The sequence below is a fragment of the Ovis aries genome, chromosome 6, assembly GCF_016772045.2.
Source record: "Ovis aries strain OAR_USU_Benz2616 breed Rambouillet chromosome 6, ARS-UI_Ramb_v3.0, whole genome shotgun sequence".
NCBI classification, from domain to species: domain Eukaryota; kingdom Metazoa; phylum Chordata; class Mammalia; order Artiodactyla; family Bovidae; genus Ovis; species Ovis aries.
In genome coordinates, this window is record NC_056059.1 from 112,034,589 (window position 1) to 112,049,589 (window position 15,001).

The 15,001-nt window shown below is 45.4% G+C and overlaps 1 protein-coding gene and 1 non-coding gene across 50 annotated transcripts in view; one reads left to right on the plus strand and one right to left on the minus strand.

Moving 5' to 3' along the window:
* PROM1 (prominin 1) overlaps positions 1-15,001 on the minus strand; it is a 146,310-nt gene that overhangs the window by 44,184 nt on the left and 87,125 nt on the right. For all 49 annotated transcript variants that reach the window (XR_009601103.1, XM_060417444.1, XM_060417455.1 and 46 more), the window contains 4 exons: positions 9,939-10,059; positions 9,005-9,068; positions 8,049-8,138; positions 1,045-1,262 (listed from right to left, as the gene is read on the minus strand). Coding sequence is in view for 48 of the 49 variants with exons in the window: in XM_060417444.1 (XP_060273427.1) it covers positions 1,045-1,262; positions 8,049-8,138; positions 9,005-9,068; positions 9,939-10,059 (493 nt within the window). In the remaining variant the exon portion in view is untranslated. The remainder of the gene's footprint in view (positions 1-1,044; positions 1,263-8,048; positions 8,139-9,004; positions 9,069-9,938; positions 10,060-15,001) is intronic.
* Positions 13,215-13,286, plus strand: TRNAS-GGA (transfer RNA serine (anticodon GGA)). Its single transcript has one exon. It is a non-coding gene; the product is annotated as a tRNA-Ser (tRNA).

Here is a 15,001-nt window from a genome sequence, read left to right on the forward strand (position 1 = left end):
ATCACCTGGAGGAGGAAATGGCAACCCACTCCAGTATTCTTGTCTGGAGAATCCCATGGACAGAGGAGGCTGGTGGGCTACAGTCCATGGGATCACAAAGAGTCAGACAAAACTTAATGACTGAGCAGGCATACAGGTACATATCACTATACTGAAACATTAAAAATATAAGTACTCATGATTATTTTATCTACATCCCAGAATTCTGTATTTTCAAGTTGCTTCAAAGCCTTTGTTTTCCTAATCTTTTTGGGATTGTGAGATATTACCTTATATTTTGGTATCTGTGGTTAACATACCAGGCCTATCATTTAAAAGCACATTTTAATTTTTAAAGGTCTGCAAAAGGCATCCTGCTTCCTTTTTCATTTTTAAAGCTGAATTCATCACAGACACATTGGTCCCAATGCAGAGAGGGAAGGGGAGCGGCAGTACCAGGACTGGGAATGAAGAGGTACAGGGCACTGTGGATAAAATGAGTTACAGGATCCACTGCACAACACAGGGAATCTAGCCGATATTTTTAAACACATACACACTGAAATTGTCAAAGTAAAATAAACAGAGAAAGAAGAATGGTGGGGAGCTGAATTCATTCTGAGGGTGGTGGTGCGTGCTCAGTCGTTTCTGGCTCTTGGTGACCCCACAGACTGTAGCCCACCAGGCTCCCCTGTCCAAGGGATTCTCCAGGCAGGAATACTGGAGTGGGTTGCCGTGCCCTCCTCCAGGGGATCTTTCCCACCCCAGGATGCGTCTCTTGGGTGCCGCACATCGGCAGGTGGATTCTTGACCACTGGCGCCACCTTGGCAGCTCGTTCATCCTGATACATTTCAAGCAACGAATGGCAGAGAACTCTCAGGGAGCATTTCCCATCCTCCCTTCTCTCCAGCTGCAGCCATTCCGATGTGGTGGCCACATCACCAGGAAGGCTGACAGAGATCCCCCCTCCCCCCGGCCACCAGTCTCTGGGTGGGTGAACCACAATGAACCCTCCCCAGCCGTCCCAGTGACACCTCCCTGGAGCAGGACTGCCCTCTCCTCACGTGATCAAAATTGGCACTGTCATCCAGGACGCTCAGAGACTTCCTGATGCTGTTGCACGTGGGCGCCACTGCAGGAAAGGAGCACTGGGGATCCGTGAGCGTTTGCTCCATGCTGGTTTTCACATCTCTCAGGCTGGTGCGAAGAAACGCAGATGAATGCTTCACGTCCGTTAAGACAGTGTTCGCTTGGACCAGGGTATCTCTGTTAGCTTTCATGTCTGTTAGGAACACAGCCCGCTTCAGAACAGAGGCACCTGCTGGGCTGACCAGCGGGGGATAAAAATGCCTTCCCATCTGCAAAAGGACCTTAAAGGAATTCGAGATCAACTTGCAAAAATGGCACTGGAAGGCACCCAGGAGAGCCCGCTATGATGGGCAGACTGACAGGGGAATACGGGGCTACTGCGGCCCCGTCTGCCTCTGCCAGCGATTCCAGCCGGCTAAGTTCCCCGACCTGGGGGCTCTTTCAGACTCACAGGGGAGAATATCAACCTAGGAATGGGACTGGGACTCATGGGTGCAGCATTAAGTGGCTGGCATTGGAGCAGTAGCCACAAGAAAAGGTGTCTCCACCCTAGCCTTGCCCAGCCTTGAGGAGGTCAGCCCAGACACCACCAGTCCCAGTCCCACCAGGTAGCTTTAATTCACAGGAAACCTGATGACACCCAGACAGATCTTAGCGATGGATATTTTAAAAGCTGGCAGTAGACACAGCAAGAGATCACAGATTTGGTCCCTTATCTGCCGAATCTAAAAAGACATGATACAAATAAACTGACTGACAGAAACAGGCTCACAGACACAGAGAAAGACTTTATGGTTAACAGACTCACAGGCATAGAGAATGAACTTATGGTTGCTGACAGAGGAAGGAGGAGAAGGAAATGGCAACCCACTCCAGTATTCTTGCCTAGAGAATCCTGCAGACAGAGGAGCCTGGGGGCTGCTGTCCACAGGGTCGCACAGAGTTGGACATGGCTGAAGCAGCTTAGCAGCAGCAGCAGCAGGGGGGAAAGGTGAGGGGAAGAGATACTCATAGATATGGACATGGGATGGATATGTACACACTGCGATATTGTAAATGGATAACCAACAAGGACCTACTGTGTAGCACAGGGAACTCTGCTCACTGTTATGTGGCAGCCTGGATGGGAGTGGGGTTTGGAGGAGAATGTGTATGTATGGCTGAGTCCCTCTGCCGTGCACCTGAAACCATCATAACATTGTTAATAGGCTATAGCCCAATATTTAATTTCAAAATAAATAAATAAATAAAAGGAGAATGTTATAAAAAAAGAGAGAGAGAGAGAAAAGATCCCAGATTTAGATTCAGGCAGTCTAGGTACAGATTTCAACATAGATACTCTCTGTGTAACCCAAAGCAGATACCTGAATATTCTTCAGCAACTTCCTCATCTGAAAAATGGTAAGGCCACTGCAAGGTTTATCACAAAATGTGGGGATCAGAATGATCAGAGTGAAATCCCTCAAGGACAGAGTCCGCCTCTTTTATTTTAGAAGCCTCCAGAACCTAGGACACATTCTTATCCTTGGCAATCCCTACAGATTGTTTGCTCTCTGATTTCTCTGGTGCTCAGGAATCAATATGCATGACTAGGCAGGTAGCAAAACTTAAAATCACAGCATAAGAGACATGAAGTTTAGAGGACACTGCTTTTTGTCTTCCGGGCTCACAAAACAGATGGTGGAGTATCAGGTCACAACAGAGTGATAGTAGGAAAAGTGTGATATGAAGGTCACTCAGTCATGTCTGACTGTTTGCGAGCCCATGGACTATATAGTCCATGGTCCATGGAATTCTCCAGGCCAGAATACTGGAGTGGGTAGCCTTTCCCTTCTCCAGGGGATCTTCCCAACCCAGGGGATCGAACCCAGGTCTCCCGCATTGTGGGCGGATTCTTTACCAGGTGAGCCACAAGGGAAGTCCAGGAAAAGTGTGAACGCCCTTAAAAGCTGGTTTCCCCAATTATCTCTGGCAACCACGTAAAACTTGGCTCTAAAACCACACACACATGCACACACACTTTAACGCTTTTATGTTGCAGTCTCACCGCAGTTCTTCAAGCTATCTTCCAGGACTGGATCAAAATTCAAGACAAAGGACTGTCTGAAGTAAACCCCAAGATTTTCTGTTCCGATAAGGTGAGATCCCCATTTGGGATGAAGAGGCACACAATCCAATCCTGGAAGCCTCCCCAGGTCTTAGAGTAAGTCACCAGACCTAGGCTGGGGCGCCACCTTGGATGACACGGGCAATGCCATCTCCTAAGGGTAAACCTGCTGAAGCCTCACCTAGACTCAGAGACTCTCCTCGTTAGCCAAGAGATGACCCAACCAACCTCCTAATTTGCAGATGAGCAAACAAGGTCCTGAGAGGTGAAAGAGTTTGCCGAAGATGCTATAACAAGGTAGTGAAAGAACTACTATCTTAACAGTAATTTGAGATAATAATAGAGACTTCATCAAAGAGTCACTCTGAGCTCAGACTCTTGTCTTTTCCACCTACCTCCCAGGTTCAGCAGCAAAGCGTGGAGCTGGTACCCAGCTCACATTAGAGGCTCAATAAGTATCTGCCATAGGGCAGCAAGAGCGCGGCTGCAACTGGAAACGCTCACGAGAGCTCGAAAGAGCATCCCCAAATATGACTCACCACACAACGCGCACCTCACACTTTAACGTGAGCCCTTTCCACTTTGACTTCAGGATGAGTCATTTCAAGGCAAGAAATGAACAAAAACGACAAGAATGACAGATGATAAAATGAGTTGAAGGCCCAGAAAATGTGAGTCCATTTAGGGACCATGTGTAGGGACCATGTGGCTTATGGGTGGCTATACTGCCATGTCCCAAGAATGACTTAGAAATAACTCAAAGGCTTCAAAGCATTTCCTAAAAGGTCTACTGGGTGATAACTCTGGGAGTCATTCCAAGCCTACCAAGATCCCATATATTATGTATCTGAAGTCAGGGGAAAGATATTTTAGATTTTCAATTTTAACTAGTTAACATTTAGCAGCTCATAGCATACTTCCTTTATAGGTCCTGCCTGCCCTGCAGCTCAAACATGATTTGCAGAAATCCATTTGCAGGTTTCTGCTTTCTCCAAAGGCCACTAGATACATAAGGCTGCAAAGAATTTTTAGCAAAAAATTAAAAAACTTAGTGAAGCAGTTTCCTAAGTACTGGCAACACCAGAGGCTAACATTTAACCACACAGGCTGGTTTTAAGAAATATATAAAACTCCAATAATATGGAAAGCACTGAAAAGAAAAATAAGGTCTGTTTTAATTGATTTCGATCCAGCTAGAATTGTAAGGCAAATGTTAAACATTGGGCAAACCAGGAGGCTGACCCATTAGAAAAGACCCTGAGGCTGGGAAAGGTTGAGGGTGGGAGGAGAAAGGTGCAATAGAGGATGAGATAGACAGTACCACCGACTCAATGGACATGAGACTGAGAAAGTTTTGGGAGTTGGCGATGGACAGGGAAGCCTGGTGTGCTGCAGTCCATGGAGTCTCAGAGCCAGACATGATTGAGCAAATGAAAAACGACGACGAGGCAAAAAAGTGAAGTACGTGTCAACCACGCTGCATCACTCGCACACTTTTGCACAGTGCTTATGTTCACGTAACTTTGGAGCTGGAGGAGACCTTGGCAGACCAACACTCCAGTGAACGGGCTCAAGAGGGGTCTGGGGTGCAGAGGTGCCTGGCATCACCTTGAGGTCACACCAGCTCTTTCTTTTCGCTATGTATTGATTTATGTGGCTGTGCCTGGTCTTGGTTGCAGCACACAGCATTCCTAGTTGCAGTCTGTAGGATCTAGATCCTGACCAAGGATTGGTGACTCCGCTGGGGAAGTGCCAACATTTGACGCTATAATGAGTGGACCCAGAGGATCCGTTGGGTGCTGGAGGCAGTGGACAGGGAAGGTTTTTATGTGTCTACTGGACACAAGGGAAGAAGTTGCAAGGTGAAGCAGCAAGGAGCCACTGGGCCCCATTCTTTCCTCCTAGTTCTGTTCCTGCCAGTTAAGTAATATTTTCTGCTAAGATGCAGGACTGGGCCGGGGAGGGGGTATTGGTGGCAGCTACAGAGGGAAACTTCTCTGGGAAAAAGTCTGGGCTTCATTTTCCTTCGTGTGGCCGAAATGCTCATACAGCAAGTGACCAAGACATTGCAGAAAACTTGTTATTCAACTCTATGACAACCCTGAGCTCCTTGTCTCAGATATAACCTGGTTACCTGGAAAAACTGAGCTAAAATCGGTGGTTTGTAAACTGTGGTCTGTGCATAGAATTCAAAGGGATTTGTGAGCTTGGAAGAAAAAAAAAAAACATACCAGACCAAACTTCCATCCTATTTCCACTAGCCCCCAGTTACACTTTCAGCCTCTGATTTCTCTTATGAATGTGGACGGTGAATCTCTGTCAAGGCCTTGACTGTCCCCGAAGAAGGCAGAAATCATTTCATTTCATATTCAGTGTTGTCTGGTGATATCAAGTCTGCTCATCAATACTTTAAAGGATGGTATTTATGAGACCCCTGCTACATACTATTAGTTAATGAGCTTAGTCAACAAACACAGGTTACTCCATTGCAAAGCCACCTTTCTAATACTCCGGTACTCCAGCCTGACACTCTGCTATGGAGGCTGTCATCTGATCGTTGTTGTTCGGTCGCTCAGCCTGTGTCTCTTCGTGACCCCATGGACTGCAGCACGCCAGTCTTCCCTGTCCCTCACTGTCTCTCAGAGTTTGCTCAAACTCATATCCATTGAGTCAGTGATGCAATCTAAGCATCTCATCCTCTGCCATCCCCTTCTCCTCCTGCCCTCACTCTTTCCCAGCATCAAGGTCTTTTCCATTTTATAACTAATGCCGTTTAACTTTCAATAAAAGATGATAGCACGCGGTTTTGGGGCCACATCTTGGCCATGATCACAAAGAGCTCGTTTGTAAGTGTGGTTGCTGGAGGAAAGAGAGGTAACACTCAGTTGTAAGAACATGTACTAATTAACAGGAAAGAGAGGTTACACTCCTTGGACGGTGAGCTCTTTATCTAAAACACTCTGTTCTCTTTGTGCATTTTTTTCTTTCAATCATGTTTTTACTCCACAGCAGGCCCTCTTTCAGTTTTTAAAGATTACCATATTTCCTTGATTCACAGGCTCCTTTCACTTTCTGTTTTACATTTTAACTTTCATGAAATGAGGATGCATATTTAATCAATATTGCATTTAATGTGATTCTTTTCCCCAAAAGAGATTATTTATTAATCCAATGGTCTATACGATATCTGCTGCCTTAAAATCAGAGTATTACAGTCTGATAAGGAATCATAAATAGCACAGTATATATTGACTAGGAAATCAGAAGCTTTTCATTCTCCTTCCTCATGTGTTGAAGCCTGGAGAGGAAACTGATGATTGTTCCCTGTATTAGTTATCTATTGCTGCAGGAGATATTATTTGGAAAGTCAACAGTTTAAAGCTACAGAGATTTATTATTTCACAGTATGTGAGGGTCAAAACCTGGGATTGGCTTAGCTGACTGGCTGGGCTCAGGATCTCCCAGGTCTTAAGGTCAAGCTGGCAGCTGGGGCTGCACTAATCTGAGGACTGACCAGGGCTGGTCCATCAGCTTTCTCAGTCAATGACCTGGTTGGCAGGAAGCCTCAGTTCCTTACCACCTGGGGAAGGAAGGGCTCATCCTCAACCCATAGAACCAAGATTAACCATTAAATGAAAATTTCCATTAGTTTAAGCAGATTCATTGTGAAATGCTGGACAACTGGTATACCCTATCAATATTCCAGGAAGGACAAAGGCAGGAATCCTTTTTTGTTGTTTTCTTTTTTCCTCCTCCATCCACCTTCCTTTATTTAGGTACCACTGAGCCTCTGCTGTGATTGGTGATGATTTAATCATGGGGTAAGACTCATTCTAACTGATCTAAAGATCAGTTCAGTTCAGTCACTTAGTCATGTCTGATTCATTGCGACCCCATGGACTGCAACATGCCAGGCTTCCCTGTCCATCACCAACTCCCAGAGTTTACTCAAACACATGTCCATAGAATCGGTGATGCCATCCAACCATCTCATCCTCTGCATCCCCCTTCTCCTCCTGCCCTCAATCTTTTCCAGCCTCAGGGTCTTCCAATGAGTCAGTTCGTCACATAAGGTGGCCAAAGTATTAGAGTTTCAGCTTCAGCATCAGACCTTCCGGTGAATATTTAGGACTGATTTCCTTTAGGATGGACTGGTTGGTTCTCCTTGCAGTCCAAGGGACTCTCAAGAGTCTTCTCCAAAACCACAGTTCAAAATTGAGCATCAATTCTTCAGCGCTTAGCTTTCTTTAGATAGTCTAAAGGTAGGCCTTGCTGTTTTAAACTTCAATCCTTAACAGGGTTAAATACATAGTCTAGGAACCCAGTTGTCTCTGGACAGAGATAATACAGGGCTTCCCTGGTGGCTCAGATGGTAAAGAATCTGCCTGCAACGCAGGAGGCCTGGGTTCAATCCCTGGGTTGGGACAATCCCCTCGAGAAGGGAATGGCAACCCACTCCAGTTTTTAACCTGGGGAATTCCATGAACAGAGCAGCCTGGTGGGCTACAGTCCATAGGGTCGCAAAGAGCCGGACACAACCAAGTGACCAACACACACACAGAGTTAACATATACATATATACACATGTATACACATGTATTAGTTGAAGAAGGTTCTGTGGCATTTCGGCAGATGAAGCACACGCTGCACAGGGTCTGGAGGAGAACACCTTCAGGGACTCTCATCAGAATGAACGCTGGGATTCACGGCTGCATGGGAAGTAGGGTGCTGGCAGAAGAGACTGTGAAGAGTGTGGGGCCAGGTGTGGAAGGAGGAAGGAAGACAGCGAGGGAGGGAGGGTGGGAAGCTGCGCTGTCCCAGTGGAGGCGGGACAGGTGGACGCCGTCTGGGTCCCGGGGCCGCGGCGCTTACCTTTTGCCAAGTCCTTGATGTCCTTCAGCACAGGGAGCACTTTGGGTTTGAGATGCTCGTAAATGCCGTCTCCCACCAACGAGTTAATATCTAAATCCCAAGAAGTATAAGGGACGTTGAGGATGGGCTCTTTCTCTCTTTGCCTCTGACCTCTAGGTCCCAGGGCAGGGTCCTGTGGCCTGGTTTAGTCTCTCCCACTTTGCACCTCATAGCCCACTTGGGCAGACACTGTTATGTGGCAATTTCTTGGCACACATCAAAGTGCCCACACCGGCTGCGCCCCTCAGAAGACTTAGCGCAGACTTGGTGTTTCTTCGACCCAGGAACCTGTGTGCCTTCTCATCTTGATCCTTGGCTGCCCACGTCCCGCCCCCATCTCCAGCTGGACCAGGGTCACTGAACCCTGGCTCTAGCGACACCTGGAGGCGGATCCCTCTTTGTTGCTGGGCTGCCTTGTAGGACTTTTAGCCACATCCTTGGCCTCTACCAATGAATGGGACCCGACCTGATCAGGACATTGAAATTGCCTCCAGGCATTACCGGATGTCTTGAGGGCAAAAGAGGCCCTGGCTGCTAACAGCTGAGCACTCGGGAAACAGCACCGCCCACCCCTCTGTTCGGGAAGCCACAGCTCCTCTGGGTCCCGCTGTGTCTTTAACGGCAGACGGGACAGAGACCCGCTTTTCTTCACCCTCAGGGGAGTGAAGCAGAAGTGCCGTGGCTGCAGGACAGCAAGAGCGTTTCCACAATAAATGTGAGGTTTCAGTGTCTTGAGTCACCAACAACGCACTGTCAGTAACACCAGGGAATTACGGTTCTGTTTCTCCCCTGTGTTCACGCAGAAACTGGAGAAACAGCATACTTCATTTCTTAGTCTATGTTTTACGGGAAATGACCACAGCATTTTCTAGCCAAGACAAACAACCAAATTTGAGGCAATGTTCAATGTTACTCACTATCCAAATCGTCAAATGCTTTCTCCTTAGGGTGGGTAAACTGGTCCAGTATATAGTCGATTTGCTTAAAAAAAAAAAAAAAGGGGGGGGTTACATGAAAACTCCTGTTGAGGTCCAAGCCACAATAAAAAGAGATTTAACATCTGAAAATTAGGCAGGACTCCCAGGTGGCTCGGTGGTAAAGAATCCACCTGCCAAGGCAAGAGACGAGGGTTCAATCCCTGGGATGGGAAGATCCCCTGGAGAAGGAAATAACAACCCACTCCAGTATCCTTGCCTGGGAAATCCCATGGACAGAGAAGTCTGGCAGGCTGCAGTCCATGAGATCACAAAGAGTCGAACACGACTGACCAATGAGAACACACGTGCACACAAACATTAGCAAATCAGTGTTTATGAAACAGGTGTCATTACCAGAGCACTTTCAAGCAAACGACGTGGGGTCAATTCTATTGCCAAGAAGAAAGGACAGTGACACCAGAGATATCGCTTTTTAAAGAAATCAGGAGATCTTTAAAATGCTTAAGCACTTCTATAATAAGTGTTATGTTATTATAATAACATAATAAAGACAAAAATAAAGTGGAGTGAAACAAGAGCATGCATGCATGCTAAGTCGCTTCAGTCGTGTCTGACTCTGTGCGGACCCCATGAACAGCAGCCCACGAGGCTCCTCCGTCCACAGGATTCTCCAGGCAAGAATGCTGGAGTGGGCTGCCATTTCCTTCTCCAGAAATAAGAGCACTAATTCTGAAATGAGACTCTGTACTCTTGAAAAAAAAAAAAACACTCATTAGGCCTTTATTCTTTTATCTACAAAATTAAAAGACAACACCTGGATTTCAGCAGGTTCAAATGTGATTCCAAATATACAAGCAATTCCAAAAGGCCTCAAACACAAAGCGTCAAGGGAAATACAGGTTGTGGTCCTTACCCCTGGCACCACATTCAGGAGAGTTCTCAGGTCGTTGAAGTTACTGTCTGACAATTTCCGAGTCTCTTCCACGCGAGTCCTCATGTACTGATTTGCCGCAAAACCGTAGATGATCCCGATGCTGCAGGAAAGGGGATGGAGAAGGGGACACATTTACTGTGCCCACCGTGGCTGGGTGACCAGACACAGAACAGCCCCGCAGCCAGGAGCAGGGAGATGGTCTTCCTAAGAGCCCCGCCCCTTCACAAGCCCCGCCCCTCCACTGCCGCAGCCTTCCGGCCTCCAGCCCATAATCCACCCACCACCGCCTGTGGACCGCAGAACCGGACTCGGTCCTCTCAGATAAGGCACATCCAGCTCAAGACACATTGTTTTGAATTGGAGTCAGTCCCAGTGAGGTGGATGAACCTACAGCCTGTTATACAGGGTGGAGTAAATCAAAAAGAGAAAAACATATATATGGAATCTAGAAGAACGGTACTGATGAACCTATTTGCAAGGCAGGAATAGAGACTCAGACATAGAGAACAGACTTCCGGACACAGCTGGGGAAGGCGAGGGTGGGATGGATGGAGAGAGCGGCATGGAAACATATACATTACGTTATGTAAAACACGTAGCGAATGGGAAGTTGCTGTATGATGCAGGGAGCCCAGCCTGGCTCTCTGAGACCATCTAGAGGCAGGATGGGGTGGGAGGTAGGAGGAAAGCTCAAGAGGGAGGGGACTTGTGTATCTTATGGCTGATTCATGTTGATTATGGCAGAAACCAACACAATATTGTAAAGCAATTGTCCTCTGATTAAAAGTAAATAAATTTTAAAAGATCGTTCTGTTAAGTATGAATCTCATAAATAAAACAATGTTGAGAGAACAGAATTTACACAGGTTATAAGGCAGGGTGTGGAATACAGTCCCTCTTCTGTACAGATGCGAATGCATGTATATAGGTTCTGTGCAGCACATGCGCACACACATGTACACGCGCACACACACACACGCACACACAGGTACCTCATACATACCACTGCTTCCCTCAAGAAGACTATCAGGAAAAATACGAAAATCATAAGATTGGCTTGGGCTTTCCCATGTTTTTGGCTAATCTAGTTTGTCTTTGTTAACAACTGCATTGTCCAGGTTGAAAAGAAACATGAATTACTTTAGCATTAAAATGTTATATGAGAAGCTACACGTAACAGGATACATCTTATGTCATTCCATTTTATGCGAAGTACAAAATCAAGCAAAATGATGAAGCTAAAAGTCAGTGGTTATATTTGGGGGAGAGGTTGGCAATGACTTAATCAAGTGTGTTGACTTCATGGAAACTCATACACGTGCGCTTATGATAATGAACACTTTTCTCCATGTAAGATGTACTTCAATAAAGAGTTTCAAAAACACTGCATGAGGGACTTCTCTGGTGGTCCAGTGGTTAAGAGTCCATCTTGCAGTGTAGGGGACGCAAGTTCGATTCCTGGTCAGGGAACTAAGATCCCACATGCCATATAGCAGCTAAATCCGTCTGCCTCAACTACTGAGCCCTAACACCATAACTGGTGGTAAATATAATGAATAAGTAAATAAACATTTTTATACACATACTACATGAAAGACATCTGGCATGAAAGCTGCTTTACATGAAAATAAAAACCATATTTTTCGAGCCACCCAAAATGTCTACATTTTATACATTTTTATATATGTCTTAAAATTTATATATATGCCTAATTTTATACATTTATCATTTTAAGGTCTCTTAATGTTGACTAATTACTAACAATCTCTTGACAAATTAATTTGACCAACTGGTTTGTTTTTGTGTCAAAGCTTTTAAACATCAAAATGTTACATTTATGGGGAGGGAGGTGGGAGGGGGGGTCATGTTTGGGAATGCATGTAAGAATTAAAGTTTTTAAAATTTAAAAACTAAAAAACTAAAAAACTAAAAAAAAAAAAAAGAAAGAAATAATATCCAGACAATTAAAAAAAAAAAAAAAAATGTTACATTTAAAACTGCTAATCCCTAAGGCCCTGTTGGATTTAGCCACTAGGTGGCAGCAAGAAGTTACATAAACATAATACACACTGCAGAAGTTAACAAAATTGTTAGTTTGTGACGAACTGTTCGTTTGTAACCATAGAATAGAAGGTGTAACTATGTTTCTAAAAGTTTTGCAAATAATATGCAAACTTTGAGGGAAAATATGATTCAGAATATGAAGACTTCTGCTTCTTCACCAAAAGCAGCATCTTAAGAATTATATGTTAATATTTTAACAAGTAGGGTGGCCAGCTGTCTTTTTTGCACCAAGCCTCAACTGTCCCCAGGACACCTCTCAGTCCTGCATAAATGGGTAATCACTTGTCCCATTTCAGTCATGAATCATTCCAAGAAGTAAGGCTGGTCCCATTACCAAAGAAGAGGGGTGGTAAATTAGGAGGTTGGGATTAACATATACACACTGCTGCTGCCGCTGCTGCTGCTAAGTCGCTTCAGTCGTATCTGACTCTGTGTGAACCCATAGATGGCAGCCCACTAGGCTACTCTGTCCCTGGGATTCTCCAGGCAAGAATACTGGAGTGGGTTGCCGTTTCCTTCTCCAATGCATGAAAGTGAAGTCGCTCAGTCGTGCCCGACTCTTAGCAACCCCATGGACTATATATTAAATAAATCACCAACAAGGACCTAAGGACCTGCTATATAACACAGGGAATTATGCTTTAGTTCAGTTCAGTTCAGTCGCTCAGTTGTGTCCGACTCTTTGCAACCCCATGAATTGCAGCACGCCAGGCTTCCCAGTCCGTCACCAACTCCTGGAGCTTAGTATCTTGTAATAACCTATAAGGGAAAAGAATCTAAAATACACACACACACACACACACACACACACACACACATATATAGAAGAAGGGAATGGCTACCCACTCCAGTATTCCTGCCTGGAGAATTCTATGGACAGAGGAGTCTGGCAGGCTACAGTCTATGGGGTTGCAAAGAGTCAGACATGACTGAGCAACTTTCATATATATATATACACACACATATTCACACACACATACACATCATATGTGTATATATACTTTTATCTACATATATATGTATAAGTATATATATAGTATATATACACATACATATATGTGTGTATATGTATAATTGAGTCACTCAGCTGTATAAGTATATACATATATATATGTGTGTGTATGTATAATTGAGTCACTCAGCTGTATGTCCACCTGAAGTGAACATGATACTATAAATCAACTATGGGCTTCCCTGGTGGCTCAGAGGTTAAAGCATCTGCCTGGAATGCGGGAGACCCGGGTTCGATCCCTGGGTTGGGAAGATCCCCTGGAGAAGGAAATGGTGACCCATTCCAGTACTCTTGCCTGGAGAATCCCGTGGAGGGAGGAGCCTGGTAGGCTACAGTCCATGGGGTCGCAAAGAGTTGGACACGACTGAGAGACTATACTTCAATTAAAAAATTAAAATTTTCAAAACAACAAATACTTTCCCATAGCAATCTTACATAGATGCATCGGTCTTTCCAAACTAACCCCCCCAACAGTCTATAAGAGCATGCTGACACTACTCCTCATGGCTGACAAGGTGCAGCAGACTGCGTTGCAGCAGGAACACAAGACGTGGGGTCTGGTCCCACAGCTGCCAACAACACATACTGTGTGAGCTTGTGAAAGTTCTTTCCTTGTGTGAGCTCAGGTGGTATCACAAACTATAAAAGCCATCAGACCAGTGCTTCTGAGACAAAGGAGAGAGGTACTGGGTGTCCATGAAGGCTCCAGGATTTTACGTTTGCATTCATGCTGATGATAATCTTTCAAAATGAAATTAACAATAGTCTCTGGCACTTGGAGGACCATGTTCAAATCCATTTTCATCTGTCTTAAGTTGGCATTCGTATTCATGATGCTGAAATTACACCAGAGCAATAATGCTCAGTCGCTCAGGCGTGTCCAACTCTTTGCAACCTCATGGACTGGGGCCCACCAGGCTCCTCTGTCCATGGAATTTTCCAGGCAAGAATACTGGAGTGGGCTGCCATTTCCTTCTCCAACAGCAACAATTGCTATTATTAATAAATGATGTATTCATGCAAAATAAGGCCAAACAGCCCAAAACAGCAACTTTGAAGTAATGTCAACAGAAGAGAAAAACAGTTGAGTTACAGTAATATTCCTGAAGCCTTTCTTACCACGCCAGACTTCCACCCCTCTATATGGCAAGTCAGGATCACCACCTGATAGCCCCTCCCACCAGAGGACTTCACAAAGGGAGGTCCTTACTCTTCCCCATCACGTCCACGTCAGCTGCCATTCATCATTCTCCAGACCCATGTTTCACGTAAGTCAAAGTGCACTCAGGAAACAAGCAGCAAGTGCAAGTCCAGGCTGGATGATCTGTTACACCCAATCTCCCAGTCAGTCAGTTCAGTCGCTCAGTCGTGTCCGACTCTTTGCGACCACATGGACTGCAGCATGCCAGGCCTCCCTGTCCATCACCAACTCCCGGAGCTTGCTCAAGCTCATGTCCATCGAGTCAGTGATGCCATCCAACCATCTCATCCTCTGTCATCCCCTTCTCCTCCTGCCTTCAATCTTTCCCAGCATCAGGGTCTTTTCCAGTGAGTCAGTTCTTCCCATCAGTATTGGCCAAAGTATTGGAATTTCAGCTTCAGCATCAGTCCTTGCGATGAATATTCAGGACTGATTTCCTTTAGGATGGACCGCTTTGAACCTTCTGTTGGATGGTTACAAACTAACAGTTTTGTTGTTAACTTTTCCCTGAATCCCCTGGATATGAGAATGCCTTGCCTTGAACTCCCAGAAGGCTCACCCTGAAGTTCTGACAGGTTTTTCTCACTTCAAAACTCTCTTTTGCCTTATTTCTACCTGTGTTGAACTGCCCTAAAAAGAGGTGGGAACTGCTTCTTGGCTAACCTTGGGTAACGCAGGGTCTTGTGTCCAAGGTGGGTACTCGGTACAGATGGATTTAAGGACTGGGTTTTGTTTCCTCTGGCCCATTTAGAAGATTAGCCATAG